General features: G+C 44.5%; 1 protein-coding gene across 1 annotated transcript in view; it reads right to left on the bottom strand.

Moving 5' to 3' along the window:
* The window catches only part of LOC121004077 (sphingosine-1-phosphate lyase 1-like), a 120,053-nt gene that overhangs the window by 54,526 nt on the left and 47,936 nt on the right, over positions 1-17,591 (bottom strand). Inside the window, exons 6-8 of the mRNA XM_040436157.1 lie at positions 16,507-16,635; positions 9,136-9,224; positions 7,073-7,181 (exon numbers count right to left, since the gene is read on the bottom strand). Of these exons, the coding sequence (XP_040292091.1) occupies positions 7,073-7,181; positions 9,136-9,224; positions 16,507-16,635 (327 nt within the window). The remainder of the gene's footprint in view (positions 1-7,072; positions 7,182-9,135; positions 9,225-16,506; positions 16,636-17,591) is intronic.

Here is a 17,591-nt window from a genome sequence, read left to right as displayed (position 1 = left end):
ATTGGGGCTTCAGGGCTATTTGCACGATCGCTCAAACAAAAATGTAGACGCGGGGCACATTGTTTTGTGCTACAACGAATTTGGCTTGCCTGTTTTAGAACATTTCGCGGATGACGATTAAGTTTTAGCAAAAAAAGAACGATTCTTTACCTATAAAGAGAAAAATTCACCCCGACATTAAAGCCGGATTTTATACAACGTTGGTTTAAACCGATATCATTCAGCATCAACTTGGAGCTATGCGGCAAAAATGGCGAAATAGTCACGGAAACGTATAACTAGGCCGGACTATATACCTCTCTGCAAACAAAACTTTGATACCATTACAATATTGATACTCACGGATCAAGCTAAACTCGTTAAATTCAAATACGGGACAACTATCGTGCAATTACACTTTAGACCTCGCGCTGTGACGACACATTAAAATGTTGTCCCAGCGAGTGTACGGCGATCCCGACGCTTGTACGCATTATTATATAGCGCAAGCCGGGCATGGTTTGGACGGTTTTCACGGAGCAGAATTCATGCACAGTTCTGGTCTCGCTGGGTTATTTTGCGGATTGTTCCGACGAGTCGTTCCCCCATTCAAGAAAGGTGTGGAACTTTTAAAACAGCTGCCAGGAATATCGCTAAAGAAGTCTCTATGGTGTCAACCGCCGTTATGGATCGAATAAATAGACCAATGCAAGGGCTCCGGCATAGCGCAAATTCGGAGAGAAATGCTGAAAAGAAAACGCGGTTGCGACAGCGCCTTACTACCCCTTTTTATGAATAAAGTAGAGCCGACTAAGACGTCGCCGCCAGAAAACAAGAAGCCGTTCACCGAGCGACATCTTCTAATTAACAGCTATGGCTTTTGTACATGACGCATCCGCCGAGTACGCCATATCAGAGTTGGATATCTTTCAAATACCGCCTACGCAAACAAGTATTGAAAAATCTTTTTATGTAGAGGTACAACCGATAGCGGCCATCGCCGACAACAAGCCTTTGGAGTTCTTCATCTCGGGCAGCGGTGAATATTATTACGACCTAAATAATACCTGATCAATTGCATCGTAATAGTTAATCCTGATAACACACCCATACCCGACGGATTCCGTGTCGCCCTTATTAACTACCCTACTGCCAGCCTTTTTAATCAATTGGACATAACGCTCGGCGGCACGTTGATTTTAAGAAGCGACAACCTTTATACGTATAGAGTATATATAGAGTCCCTGATAAATTATTCACAAACTTTAGCGTCCTAATTTACATCCGGCTTATTCTATAAAGATACCACGGGCATCATGATGACTGGGCTCTCGACGGCCGTAATGTCGGTTTCGCCAAGAGAGCTCAGTATACGAATCGCTCTAAAAGTGTAGAATTAATGGGCCCCATTTCTGCCGATATATTTAATCAGCCTAAGTTAATACTGAACGGCCTAGATCTAAAGATAAAGTTGAACAGAAACAAAAAGACACCTTCTGTCTTACAGTCAGGTCCATAAATATTGGGACATCATCACAATTCTAACATTTGTGGCTCTATACACCACCACAATGGATTTGAAATGAAACAAACAAGATGTGCTTTAACTGCAGACTGTCAGCTTTAATTTGAGGGTATTTACATCCAAATCAGGTGAACGGTGTAGAATTACAACAGTTTGCATATGTGTCTACTACTTGTTAAGGGACCAAAAGTAATGGGACAGAATAATAATCATAAATCAAACTTCACTTTTTAATACTTGGTTGCAAATCCTTTGCAGTAAATTACAGCCTGAAGTCTGGAACGCATAGACGCTGGGTTTCATCCCTGGTGATGCTCTGCCAGGCCTCTACTGCAACTGTCTTCAGTTCTTGGGACATTTTCCCTTCAGTTTTGTCTTCACCAAGTGAAATGCATGCTCAATCGGATTCAGGTCAGGTGATTGACTTGGCCATTGCATAACATTCCACTTCTCTCCCTTAAAAAACTCTTTGGTTGCTTTTGCAGTATGCTTTGCGTCATTGTCCATCTGCACTGTGAAGCGCCGTCCAATGAGTTCTGAAGCAGTTAGCTGAATATGAGCAGATAATATTGCCTGAAACATAGAATTCATCCTGCTACTTTTGTCAGCAGTCACATCATTAATAAATACAAGAGAACCAGTTCCATTGGCAGCCATACATGCCCATGCCATGACACTACCACCACCACCACGCTTCACTGATGGGGTGGTATGCTTAGGATCATGAGCAGTTCCTTTCCTTCTCCATACTCTTCTCTTCCCATCACTCTGGTACAAGTTGATCTTGGTCTCATCTGTCCATAGGATGTTGTTCCAGAACGGTGAAGGCTTTTTTAGATGTCGTTTGGCAAACTCTAATCTGGCCTTCCTGTTTTTGAGGCTCACCAATGGTTTACATCTTGTGGTGAACCCTCTGTATTCACTCTGATGAAGTCTTCTCTTGATTGTTGACTTTGACACACTTAGGCTGGGTTCACACGAGCGTGTCCGGATTAGGTCCGGATGCGTCCCGGTGCATTGCGGCAAACCCGCGCGAGTAGGAACGCAATTGCAGTCAGTTTTGACTGCGATTGCGTTCCGATGTTCAGTTTTTATCGGGCGGGTGCAATGTGTTTTGCACGCGCGTGATAAAAAAAACAGACTGTGGTACCCAGACCCGAACTTCTTCACAGAAGTTCGGGTTAGTTGTAGTGTAGATTGTATTATTTTCCCTTATAACATGGTTATAAGGGAAAACAATAGCATTCTAAAAAAAGAATGCTTAGTAGGTGATCAATTGAGGGTTAAAAAATAAATAAATAATTAACTCACCTTCTCCTCTTGATCGCGTAGTTGCCGATCTCTACGCGATCAAGATGGACCATGTGATTGGAGCATGTGATCTGACGTCACCACAGGTCCTTTAGCCCACAGCTCATCATTAAAGAAGTAAAGAAGAGATCGGCAACTACGCGATCAAGAGGAGAAGGTGAGTTAATTATTTAATTTTTTTGAACCCTCAATTGATCACCTACTATGCATTCTGTTTTCAGAATGCTATTATTTTCCCTTATAACCATGTTATAAGGGAAAATAATACAGTGAATAGACTGTCACCTAACAACCATGCGTGAAAATCGCACCGCATCCGCACTTGCTTGCGATTTTCACGCAACCCCATTCACTTCTATGGGGCCTGCGTTGCGTGAAAAACGCAGAATAGAGAGCATGCTGCGATTTTCACGCAACGCACAAGTGATGCGTGAAAATAACTGCTCATCTGAACAGCCCCATTGAAATGAATGGGTCGGGATTCAGTGCGGGTGCAATACGTTCACCTACTGCATTGCACCTGTGTGAACGCAGCCTTACACATACCTCCTGGAGAGTGTTCTTGATCTGGCCAACTGTTGTGAAGGGTGTTTTCTTCACAAGGGAAAGAATTCTTTGGTCATCCACCACAGTTGTTTTCCGTGGACTTCCGGGTCTTTTGGTGTTGCTGAGCTCACCGGTGCGTTCCTTCTTTTTAAGAATGTTCCAAACAGTTGTTTTGGCCACGCCTAATGTTTTTGCTATCTCTCTGATGGGTTTGTTGTGTTTTTTCAGCCTAATGATGGCTTGCTTCACTGATAGTGACAGCTCTTTGGATCTCATCTTGAGTTGACAGCAACAGATTCCAAAAGCAAATAGCACACTTGAAATGAACTCTGGACCTTTTAAATGAAAAGGTCCAATGAACTCTGCTCATTGTAATTGGGATAATGAGGAAATAACACACACCTGGCCATTGAACAGCTGAGAAGCCAATTGTCCCATTACTTTTGGTCCCTTAACAAGTGGGAGGCACATATGCAAACTGTTGTAATTCCTGCACCGTTCACCTGATTTGTATGTAAATACCCTCAAATTAAAGCTGACAGTCTGCAGTTAAAGAACATCTTGCTCGTTTCGTTTCAAATTCATTATGGTGGTGTATAGAGCCAAAAATGTTAGAATTGTGTCAATGTCCCAATATTTATGGACCCGTCTGCCGAGGCGACCCATTTTAAAGTTCAAATACAGCACGCTTCATTGTTTGTCAAAAGAGTTCAAGTATCGCCCGCTGTGAGAATCGGACACAGTCGCGCTCTGTTACCGCTAACGCAAAGTATTCGGACGATCGCGCGTCGCTTAAAGTGTATAGCGTCCCCACCAGTACTCTCATATCTAACCATAGGAATCATTTTCTGGGAAACATCCTAAAAACTGTAGTACTAGCGTTTGTGGACAACAAATCATTTCCCGGGAATTACCAAAGAAATCCTTAGTGCTTCAATTACTATAATGTTAATTATGCCGCCTTATATTTAGACGGACAACAAATACCTGCAAAACCTGTTTTAAACCAAATTTTCAAGATGAATAGGCCGTTCGTGAATATATGTCGCTTGTACACATTTTGGGGATGGAAAAGGCTGACAATGCTTTATCCGTGAATCGGTCAGAATTTTTGAACGGGTACACTTTGTTTGCTTTTGATTTATCGCCGGATCAAGAGTCTGGCGGCCATTTCTCTCTAGTAAAAACTGAAAAATCTCAGAGCTGAAATTAGATTTGCTGAGCCGGTGGTAAACACTACTAAAATGATTGTGTATTCCATACATGAAAATGTTATTGGAATAAACAATAGAAGGGAGGTTTTATATGATTTTCAATAAAATGAATAATTACGAAATTACCTGCACTATTAAAGCCGACTTTCACGCCTGACGCATATTTAAAGTCGTATTTCCGTGCGATTTATTACTGGAAAATAAAATAATCGACCGTCCGGTGGCCTATATTGTAAATACAGACAATTCGTATCAGCGGGGAAAACACTGGATTTTAATTATAATTATACCCAAATGGCGTCTCTGTTTTTGATAGTTATGGATTAATCGCCCGCGAATGAAAAATTCCCTGGCGAATTTATGAAATTTTAATCAAAAAATTCTAAGACTATAAGGCTGCGTTCACACGGGCGAGATTTCCGCGCGGGTGCAATGCGGTAGGTGAACGCATTGCACCCGCACTGAATCTGGACCCATTCATTTCTATGTGGCTGTTCAGATGAGCGATGATTTTCACGCATCACTTATGCGTTGCGTGAAAATCGCAGCATGCTCTATATTCTGCGTTTTTCACGCAACGCAGGCCCTATAGAAGTGAATGGGGTTGCGTGAAAATCGCAAGCATTCGCAAGCAAGTGCGGATGCGGTGCGATTTTCACGCATGGTTGCTAGGTGACAGTCTATAAACTGTATTACTTTCCCTTATAACATGGTTATAAGGGAAAATAATAGCATTCTGAATACAGAATGCATAGTACAATAGGGCTGGAGGGGTTTAAAAAAATAAACTAATTAACTCACCTTCTCCTCTTGATCTCGAAGTTCCCGGTCTCTTCTTTACTTGAGTTGTGGGCTAAAGGACCTTTGGTGACGTCAGATCTCATGCTCCAATCACATGGTACATCACCACGGTGATGTACCATGTGATTGGAGCATGAGATCTGACGTCACCAAAGGTCCTTTAGCCCACAACTCATCAGTAAACTCAACTCAAAGGTCCTTTAGCCCACAACTCAAGTAAAGAAGAGACCGGGAACTTCGAGATCAAGAGGAGAAGGTGAGTTAATGAGTTTAAACCCCTCCAGCCCTATTGTACTATGCATTCTGTATTCAGAATGCTATTATTTTCCCTTATAACCATGTTATAAGGGAAAGTAATACAATCTACACTACAACTAACCCAAACCTGAACTTCTGTGAAGAAGTTCGGGTCTGGGTACCAGTGTCGGTTTTTTATCACGCGCGTGCAAAAAACATTGCACCCGCGCGATAAAAACTGAACATCAGAACGCAATTGCAGTCAAAACTGACTGCAATTGCATTCCTACTCGCGCGGTTTTGCCGCAACACACCGGGACGCATCCGGACCTAATCCGGACACGCTCGTGTGAACCCAGCCTAAAGGTGTCAAAACAGACAAATACAGGACATTGTTAGTTTGGTCTGCGGGCATTACTGCATCTATATCTTACATTGTATCGCTAAAGGCATGTCTTTTGAAAATATATTCAGAATATTTTAGAGTGATTTTAACAAAGCGCATGTATACGTTGCTGTAAATACGCACAAACGTGTCTACCCTACTGAGTTATTGAAAAATGTACCGTGATGCGTCGTAAATAAAGACATTTTGCTTAAATCACGTACACCTTCGATTTTTATTAAACATAATTACGTAACAAAGCAAATTTCCTATGGTCTGGACTGGTAGGGGGTATGGAGATGCTGTAGGGCATGGTTATGAACTCTTAAAGGGTTTCTACCATCAGAATTGCTGTTATGTAGCTGACTGACATTAGCGATGTGCTAATGTCAGCAGTACATAACTGTGTTCAATTTACATTTGTCCCTTGACGCCGTTCTCCTAAAAAACACACTTTTACAATATGCTAATGAGCCTCTAGGTGCTTAATCAACACCCACATAGCACCTAGAGGCTCGTTATACTAACCATTTATCCCGCCCAGATACTCAGTCTAGCCCGCCCCGCTCCTCTTGATTGATGTCCATGTTCGCAGCATCGCTGACGAAATCCTGCGCCTGCGCCGTCCACTTCTGTATTCGGCGGTGAGTGAAGGACGCGATCCTGGTGTCGGCTTCCTCACTGCGCCGACTACTTCACAGTGAGAAAGCCAGCACCAGGAGCGCGTCCTTCACTGAGATGGGACAACCCCTTTAATGTATAGAGCTCTTACATAACAGTATGTGTCCATGGTTGCAGACTACAATAAAGCCCTGTGTACCCTAATACTGCAGGCAGATTCCCTTCTACCTGTCCCCTACTTATTGCCAACATATATTTGGTTTGGTTTAGTTTACCAAGAAAAGACTGCACGGCCAGACTAGACAGAGCCTGTAGAGTCCGCAAACATATTACCGCATAGGAGCTGTAGATGCAGAATGGTAAGAGATTTGAAAATAGATTTTTTACTTGTAGATTCTCTGGAGTGATAAAAAGGATTGCAAAGATGTAACCACCCTTTAATAAATGTACTACCTTCACATCCACTCTCATGGTTTTCTTATCCAGGGGGATATGCACAATCTTCATGCCAAAATAATGAGCCGCTTTATCAAATGCTGCATGAGCGCTTACTGGAGCAACACTACAATACAAAAAAAATTCACTACAGTCATCTATGTCCCGGCATACAGATTATTTTATACATGAAAATCACATGAAGCAATCAACAGATTAACATAAAAGCCTTCTGCCTAATGAAACATCATTCCTGTCTGTGGACTGTGCAGTTCAACCCCCTCCACGTACATGGCCTTGGGCTCAATGGTCAGTAACCTGTGTGATGCCTTCACATACTGCAGAAAGGTAGGAGACTACTCCCAGAAAACAAGCTGAATGTGAGGCTTGTGTGTCCAAGATGCTGCTGTATTCACTAGCTCGAATGCATCAGCACTGCTTCATTCCTGTACCGATTACTCCTTCTACAGCCTGCGAGAGATCTCTTTGGCTTGTGCTGATAAACTCTGATGCTAAAAAGCATGTGACTAAGGGTCCATTCACACGTCCGTATGCGTTTTACGGATCCGCAAAACAGGGACACCGGCAATGAGCGTCCCGCATTTTGCGGACAGCACATCGCCAGCACTCTCATAGAAAATGCCTTTTCTTGTCCGCAATTGCAGACAAGAATAGGACATGTTCTATTTTTTTGCGGAACGGAAGTGCGGATCCGCAAATGCGGATAGCATATTACGGCACCATTGAAAATGAATGGGTCCTCACCTGTTCCGCAAAATTGCAGAACGGATGCGGACCCATTTTGCAGACGTGTGAATGGACCCTAAATGCCTCTAAGTGTTCCTTCCTGACTATCCCTGCTTGTCAGGGGAGGAGAAAGCTGCATTTACATGCAGGGATCTCCTCCACAGTATGGGGAGGAGCAATCCCAAATGCCATTGCGCGTCCCCTTACAAAATCACTGTATGTCGGCAGCAGAGGCCGTTTACACAGCATGATCTGCTGGCAGCAAACGATGATATAAGTGACCGATTATCGTATTGTTTACGCTTGTTAACAATAATCTGCCTCAACATAGGGCAGTCTAAAGGGGCCTTAACCCTTTCCTCCCCCCTACAGAGTTTGCTGCGGGTGCTGTAAATTTTTTCCCTATGCTTGTACACAGTATGTGTGAATAACCCCCCTCCTCCATGTCACAGCTTAAATAAGGCTACTTTTACACCTGCACTTTCCCTTTCTGCTACTGAGATCCATCATAGGATCTGAATAGCGGGGGAAAACGCTTGTCAATGGGGACAAAACTGATCTGAAGGGAGCAGAGGGCACCAGAATGCATTCCGTTCCGTTTCATTGTGTTCCCATGACGCACACAAAAGCCATGCAAGCAACGTTTGAGGGCATCCTGGGATGCGGAGCGAGACGGATCCGTCATGACTCCCAATACATGTCAATGGTGAAGGATCAGTTTTCTCTGACACAAAAGAAAACGGATCCGTCCCCTATTGACTTTCAGTGGTTTTAGAGACGGATCAGTCATGGTTATTTTAGAGATAATATAACAGATTCCGTTCACAATGGATGCAGACGGTTGCATTAGGCTACATGCACGTTAGGGTTCTGTGCTCATGCTGCGGACCGCAAATTGCAGTCCACAATGCACGGGCACAGACAGTAGGGCAGCAGCATGCGGAGCCATTCACTTGAATGGGGTCCGCGATCCGCATAAGACGGTCCGCACCTCTAAAAAGTAGTGCTTCTGTGTGGTTCCGAACCGTGCCTACGTTCTGCATCTCCGTTCCGCGATCAGTGATGCGGAATGCACACAGCCGGTGCCCGTGTATTGCGACCCGCTGTATGTGGACCGCAATGGGGGGGGGGGGGCATGTAGCCTTATCATGACAGAAGCGTTCTTTGCTCATCCATGACAGATCCAGCAAAAACGCAGATGTGAAAATAGCCCAGTATACAGAACAGAGAACTGTGGAAAGTACAGTACGTGTACACTAGTGTCCTCTAAAGTGTCTATGGTGCTAGTCAGCAGAAGAGAAGCAATACATTTTTGTAAACCAGAGAATTCATACATTTCTGGGTACTTGATTCCCCTTTCATATGCCAGGTCTCTATACGCTTTGCAGGCCATCAAGATGCTTTCGGTACCTCCAGATGTCACCTGCAAAAAAGAACAGAGACAATTATATTCCTACTAGGGCTGCAATGAGTACTCGATTAAATAGAATAATTAGACACAAAAAAAATCTTCGATGCAAATTTACTGCATCGAGGAATCTTGTGTCATGTGACCACGGAGCGGGAGTGAAGCGATTGCAGGAGCCGGCACTCTCCATACCAGTATGACAATCCTTCAGGCAGCTGCTTCCAGCCAATCCCAGTGCTTTTCTCATATACACCTCATGTAAGAGCAGCCATAACAGGCCCGCTGATTGGTTAGTGGTAAGACAAATGCTGATTGGCTATAAGCGGATTGGGGCGGGGCTTAGTGTAGTGGTTTCAGGTTAGTGTGACTGGGGCTGGTGACTACCTGCAGTGCATCACCCTGTGTGCTGTCTGGGCCCTAGCTGCTGTCATGGGGTTGTCACTGTTACTGCCTGAGGTAGGCAATGCTTTGTGTTTGCATCATACAATAAGCTAATGTTAAAGAAGCAACCTGTGGCCTTAAGTGCACTACAAAGCCCAGCAAGCCCTCAGCTATTTATGCCATGCAGACACTGAATAGACATTGTATTGAGGGGGATTGTTGCCCCTTGCAGTATAATCCTCTCCATATAGTATAATGTCACCATGTCCCCAGCCGCCTCATACAATATAATGTCATCTTGATGGCACTAGGGGGGGGGGGGGGGGGACAGAGCTGATGGCGGGGGGGAAAGGAACAGAGCTGATGGCGCCGGGGGGGGGGGAGGGAACAGAGCTGATGGCGCCGGGGGGAACTGATGCACTTGGGGACTGATGACCAGAAAGCGTCCGGATCACCTCTTGATCCCATTATAATAAATAGTGATCCGCCAGTGATCTGTAGAATTCGACCATGCTGGATCTGGTGAACTCCAGCAGGTGGTTCTCTGCCAAATAGTCTGACAAAAACGTTCACCGGAGGGGGAAGGGGGGGATGACAGAGTTAGTCACTGGGGGAGGGGGGGGGACCGAGACTTATATTATATTCCTATAAGACTTACACTATATTCCTATGGAGTCCTCCATAGGAACCTATGTGCGGCAGCCTCGTATCATTCAGGAGGACCAAGGCTGCCGTATACACCATCCGGCTCCCCCGACCATCGTTAGGGAGAGTCGGTACGCACCCAGAAGCACTCTTATGGGTTTTTGTGCTCCCATATCCTGTGGTCGCATTTGACCACGGCATATTTTGGGTTAAATGTCCATGTACATCTTTACTGCCGGCTGTGGAAATTAGGAACAGGGGTCTGCGGGCACCATCTTTAATGACCCGACATGTGATGTACTGTTACATCACATGTCGGCAAAGGAATAATATATACAGTAGTTCTATGGGTAAAGATTCAGTAACATATGTAAATTTATTTACATTCCTGCCCATTCTGGGCCTTGAAGTCAAGGAGGCGGTCCTGTCAGTGATTGGATACACAGTCCTAGAGGGAAGGCTGTCAGTCACTGATTGGACCGCCTCCTTGACTTCAAAGCCCAGAATGAGGAGGAGTTTAAATGAATAAATTACAGGTTTTACTGAATCTTTTCCCATAAATCTATATACCAATCTGCTCAGCTTCTCCCCTGCTCTGTAACATGCTGCCTGCAGCTTAAACACCATGTTCAATGTGACAAGTCCCCTTTAAGAAACACATATACAAATCATCCATTGGGTGAAACTAATATGGTTCCATTAATTAATAGAGACGCAAGCGTTGTGACCCAGTATTTCCTTGTTATTTAGGTGTCCTGCAGGGAGCTGTAATTACAGATAATTGTTGTGCATTACTTAATTAAGACAAAACAGCACAAGTCAAAGGCGTCATTTACTGGATTTACTTAAGGTACTTTCACACTAGCGTTATTCTTTTCCGGTATTGAGTTCCGTTCTAGGGGCTCTATACCGGAAAATAACTGATCAGCTTTATCCTAATGCATTCTGAATGGAGAGTAATTCGTTCAGGATGCATCAGTTCAGTCCCTCTTATGTTTTTGGGCCGGAGAAAATACCGCAGCGTGCTGCAGTTTTCTCTCCGGCCAAAAATCCTGAACACTTGCCGGAATGCCGGATCCGGCATTAATTTCCCTTGAAATGTATTAGTGCCGGATCCGGCATTAAAATTGCCGCATTGACGGATCCGGTCTTCCGATCCGCGCATGCACAGACCTTTAAATCTGTGAAAAAAATAAATACCGGATCCGTTTTTCCGGATGACACCAGAGACGGATGCTGTATTTCAATGCATTTGTCAGACAGATCCGCATCCGGATCTGTCTGACAAATGCATCTCTGATGACACCGGAAAGACGGATCCGGTTCTGGCGACGGAACTGCCTGCCGGAATTCTCTGCCGCAAGTGTGAAAGTAGCCTTATTCATACAGATATACAAATGCTGAGTCCCACAGATAAATCCAGCCCGATGTGTAATTGTGGCCTCTAGACATTATGAAGCGTACTGTATTGCTCAATACATAGCAGACACCATACAGTGAAGTCATGTGAGGCACAGCTGTCTGGCTTCCTGCGTCTTCTCAGATCAGCACAAAACACAAGTTCGGCCGTGACCTTGTGCAGACATGCTGAAAACGACAAATGTAACCTTCATCACAATCACGACGGTCTGGATTTCTCCTCTTCGGTTTTTCTCCTAAACTTACCCCTCTGAATTTCTCCAATTTCAGAATCCAGAAAAGACTGGAGCAGAGGCTGGCTCTTGTACACTGCCAAACGTCATAGCCCCAGGGTTTCCAAACTTAAGCCTCATGCACACGTCCGTGAAACACGGACCGCGAGATACCGGCCTGGGTTCCTGCTGAGTGCAGGAGCGCATGCAGTCATTGGTTGCTATGACGCTGTGCGCTTCGTGCCGCCGCTGCTGTACAGTAATACTCTCGTATAGATAATACGAGTGTATTACTGTACAGCAGCGGGCGCATGGCATCATAGCAAGCAATGACGCCATGCGCTCCTGCACTCAGCAGGAATCCAGCCCGGTATCTCACGGTCCGTGTTCCACGGACGTGTGCATGAGGCTTTAGTTGGATAAAGGTCAACTCCATTGAAATGTGGAGCTGTTCAGTAATATGCAAGTGACCGCTCATACTACTCCAGCGCCACCTACTGAAGGTACCTACCCTATAAGTCAATGTCCAACCCTTTAACAGGCCTTGCAAAATGACTTGTAGCTACCATCAATAACGTTCTGAAGGAGAGCCAAGTTATGTATTAGTACAGAAAGCTCTAGTTTTCAATGGTGTTTACCTTTACTAGTACTTGGACCCAACGTTTAACAAATGTTAAAGGGTCAGACATTGACTTTTGGGGTAGCATGATAGGGGCGAGAGCTAATTTACATAATTTATCCTCCCCCCGAGGAGCACTGCCTGGCCTAAAAGACTCCCTATGCCAATTGTCTGTACAACCATATACAAATCTTCAGTACGGAATTCTTCTGATCCACTAAGGGTGAATTCACACAACCATATGAATGGGTCTGCATCCATTCCACAATTTTGGGGAATAGGTGCTGCGCCATTAATTTCAATGGAGCCTCAAAAGATGCAGAAAGCACACGGTGTGCTGTCTGTATTCGTTGTTCTGTTCCGTGGCCCCGCCCCAAAAAATTGATTATGTCCTATTCTTGTCCGCAATTGCGAACAAGAATAGGCATTTTCTATATAGAATGTGTCGTCAGATAAGAACCATTTGGCCCAGTCTTGTCTGCCCAATATACTGAATACTATGAAAAGCCCCTGGCCCTATCTCATATGAAGGATGGCCTTATGCCTATCCCATGCATGCTTAAACCCCTTCACTGTATTTGCAGCTACCACTTCTGCAGGAAGGCTATTCCATGCATCCACTACTCTCTCAGTAAAGTAATACTTCCTGATATTACTTTTAAACCTTTGCCCCTCTAATTTAAAACTATGTCCTCTTGTAGCAGTTTTTCTTCTTTTAAATATTCTCTCCTCTTTTACTTTGTTGATTCCCTTTATGCATTTAAAAGTTTCTATCATATCCCCTCTGTCTCGTCTTTCTTCCAAGCTATACATGTTAAAGGGGTTGTCCGGGATTGGGGACATGGTTGCAATAGTACTATAGTGACATACATATTACATACATGCATGTCCTACACTTGACAGATATTTGTGAAGCCCAGTTTTCATATATGAAATTATTAGCCGGAAGTGTTTGTTTTCTTAGACCCGGTGACGTACCGGGTCCCTTGCAGGCGATCGCAGCCTCTTCTTCCGGCTGCTCAGGGAGCCCGGTGACGTCACCGGCAGCCTAAGTAATTATGCAGAGTTGAAGAAGGGGCAGTAACAAGGCTGGCCGACATAAGGCTGGCCGTGACGTCACCGGACTGGAGGGGCGTGGCTTAGCGCTATGTCAGCCAGCCTTGTTACCGCCCCTTCTTCAACTCTGCATAATTACTTAGGCTGCCGGTGACGTCACCGGACTGGAGGGGCGTGGCTTAGCGCTAAGTAATTATGCAGAGTTGAAGGGGCGGTAACAAGGCTGGCTGACATAGCGCTAAGCCACGCCCCTCCAGTCCGGGGACGTCACCGGTCATGCAGCTTTCTATAAGGGGGCGGATAGATGGAGGAGTGGACGATATGAGGGGGGCGGGTGCAGGGACGAGATGTTAGACTGTAGAAAGTGGGAGATGCCATGCTGCGCTGGGACCCACAGTGCAGTGCGGCAGGAAGTGATCGCACAGATAAACAACTATGTCAACAATCTGTTGGGGACCATAGGAGCCATGCAGCAGTGTAAAAACGACCTAAATACATCTGGGGAACCTTGACTCGGCTAGTAATAGTGAGTAAACTGTTTTTAAAAAATAATTTAGATCTCGGACAACCCCTTTAAGGTCCTTTAATCTTTCCTGGTAAGTTTTGTCCTGCAATCCATGTACCAGTTTAGTAGCTCTTCTCTGAACTCTCTCCAAAGTATCAATATCCTTCTGGAGATATGGTCTCCAGTACTGAGCACAATACTCCAAATGAGGTCTCACTAGTGCTCTGTAGAGCGGCATGAGCACCTCCCTCTTTCTACTGGTAATTCCTCTTGCTATACACCCAAGCATTCTGCTAGCATTTCCTGCTGCTCTATGACATTGTCTGCCTACCTTTAAGTCTTCTGAAATAATGACCCCTAAATCCCTTTCCTCAGATACTGAGGTTAGGAATGTATCACTGATTTTATATTCTGCTCTTGGGTTTTTACGCCCCAGGTGAAATATCTTGCACTTATCAACATTAAATTTTAGTTGCCAGATTTTTGACCATTTCTCTAGTTTTCCTAAATACTTTTCCATTTGGTGTATCCCTCCAGGAACATCAACCCTGTTACAAATCTTTGTGTCATCAGCAAAAAAAGACACACCTTACCATCGAGGCCTTCTGCAATTTCGCTGATAAAGATATTAAACAATATGGGTCCCAGAACAGATCCCTGAGGTAGCCCACTGGTAACAAGACCATGGTCTGAATATACTCCATTGACTACAACCCTGTGTTGTCTATCCCTCAGCCACTGCCTAATCCATTCAACAATATGGGAGTCCAAGCACAAAGACTCTAATTTATTGATAAGCCTTCTATGTAGGACAGTATCAAAAGCCTTACTAAAGTCTAGATAAGCGATGTCTACTGCACCTCCTCCATCTATTATTTTAGTCAAACTGTCAAAAAAAATCAATAAGATTAGTTTGACATGATCTCCCTGAAGTAAACCCATGCTGTTTTTCATCTTTCAATCCATGGGATCTTAGATGTTCCACAATCCTCTCCTTAAGTATGGTTTCCATTAATTTCCCCACTATTGATGTCAGGCTTACTGGCCTATAGTTGCCCGATTCCTCCCTACTACCTTTCTTGTGAATGGGCACAACATTTACTAATTTCCAATCTTTTGGGAAGACTCCTGTTACCATTGATTGGTTAAATAAATCTGTTAATGGTTTTGCAAGTTCACCGCTGAGCTCTTTTAATAGCTTCGGGTGTATCCCATCAGGCCCCTGTGACTTATTTGTATTAATTTTAGACAGCTGACTTAGAACCTCTTCCTCTGTAAAGACACATGCATCAAAAGATTCATTAGTATTCCTCCCTAACTGAGGTCCTTTTCCTTCAGTTTTTACAAAGGAAAATGAACAGAAGTATTCATTGAGGCAGTCAGCTAGTTCTTTATCTTCTTCCATATACCTTCCTTCTTTTGTTTATAATTTGGTAATTCCTTGTTTTAGTTTCCTTTTTTCATTTATGTATCTGAAGAATATCTTATCACCTTTTTTCACTGACTGAGCTAATTTCTCTTCTGCCTGTGCTTTAGAAGCTCTTATAACTTGCTTGGCCTCGCTCTGCCTAATCTTATAACTTTCCCTGTCATCCTCTTTTTGTTTATAATTACTAAATGCTATATTACACCAGCCATGTGTGGTCCGCAAAATGCAGAACGCACGCGGCCAGGATCTGCCATTTGCAGACCGCAAAACATGGCACAGTTGTGTGAATGCACCCTAACTCTGGAAAAGAAGCCTTAGCTAGCCAGCACCAAAATGGGAATGGGATCTATGGGCAACAGATCATCGGTGAGAGGCACACACAGGTTTTTCTCAGGAATTCATATGAAATCCATGACTTGCTGTATTTTAGAAGTATTCTCGGCTAGAAGAACGGCGCTGTACATGGACTCATTCATCGAGATCAATGTTTTCTTCTCCGATCTTGATATCCACTGGGCTGCTGGAGAACGTGCCTAATTCATGAGGAGGCTCCCGCTTCTTCCTAAATTAACCATATCCTCCAGAAGTCCATGCGCCTAGAGTGGAATCTATGCCAGCTGGTGTAGTTTCCGGTAACCATTTATGCAAGAAAATTGGCGTAAATTATGAAAAATCTGACAAGGGCCTATGACCTCTTCCACACCACCTTTTTTGGAAACTGGCAAGGGCTGTGTAAAACCTGCAGTTTACAACTTATTAACATCAGCATTCTGGCTAGGGGCAATGGCAAGTGACCCCCCACAGTGCCTATAGGTCCACATGTGCTGCGGTATGGGGTTTGTGCGGATGGCAATGCCATGTGCTTGAGGTCTAAAGGTGTTACCGCACTTATGTTGAAAAAAACATGGATATTGAAGTATTTAATCACAAAAGGAAACAGCTCCTGCTGGGGTTAATCCGAATCTCACACTGCACTTCCTTTTCTTAGAGCCTAACAGTGCTGAAGACTTGAGAAAAGAAAAATCACTCACTGCTCCACATGTCTCAGGACCTCCGTTAAAAAGGTTACACGCCATTCTTATTACTTCTGCTTCCATTTTACGTACACCGGGAAAAACATCAGGATGTAAAGGATTGCTCCAGGCAAACTCTCCATACACCTGTATACAGCAAAGAGAATGGTTTTAACATCATTTTCAATGAGAAACAACGTAGCTTTTAGGGTCCATTCACAGATCCGCAAATGGGTCTGCATGGGTTCCGCAATATCGGGAACGGACCCATTCTCAATGGGGCAGGAATGGATGCGGAGAGCACACCATGTGCTATCCGCATCCGCATTTCCGGAGTGCGGACTCGAACTTCCTTTTCTTGCGGACAAGAAAAGGCAGTTCTATGGGGGGGGTGCCGGCCGGGTGGATCCGCAATACACTACGGACGTGTGAATGGACCCTTAGCTGTACCCCTAAGCGTGCTTTCACATGAATCAAATACATGCACTATAGAAGCATGAATTCCATAGGCACCTTATAAACATCATAGAGGACGTTCAGGAACCACTCCCCCCATTATCTGGATCAGAGAGCTGCAAAGAGAAACTCCAGTTCAGGTCTCCCCATTGTCATATACATTCATATAAGCGGCTTGTGCATTGGTCTCATAATGATGGCCCATCCTCAGGATATATACAGCACCCTCGTCGATCAGCTATTTGGGGTTAGGGCGTTCGTGCAAGCTATGTGTCCTCTTCAAAGTTGAGCTGCACGATGTCTCCCTTGTAGCGGCGCGGTGTAATTACAACTGCTTGTTCCATTCACTTGTATAGGACGAGAATCTGTAGTTACACTGCGCTGCTGCTTCAAGAGAGATGGCGTCCAGGAAAATACTGAAGAGGAAGGAGAATTCCCATGAGCACAGCAAACCCTTTAAACAGCTGATCGGCAGGGCTGCCGGTAGGCGGACCCCCACCGATCTGATATTGATGACCTATGCTAAGGATAGGTAATCAATATATACCACTGCACATCCCCTTCAAACCATTTCTAGTGCAGCCCCAGCAGAGTATCAATCCGCTGATATTTCTGGGGGTTTTGAGCAGGGACACAGCATTATTCTG

The sequence above is a fragment of the Bufo bufo genome, chromosome 6 (genome assembly GCF_905171765.1).
Source record: "Bufo bufo chromosome 6, aBufBuf1.1, whole genome shotgun sequence".
NCBI lineage: Eukaryota > Metazoa > Chordata > Amphibia > Anura > Bufonidae > Bufo > Bufo bufo.
The sequence above is the reverse complement of the archived record's forward strand: the minus strand, read 5'-3'. Positions and strand labels throughout refer to the sequence as shown.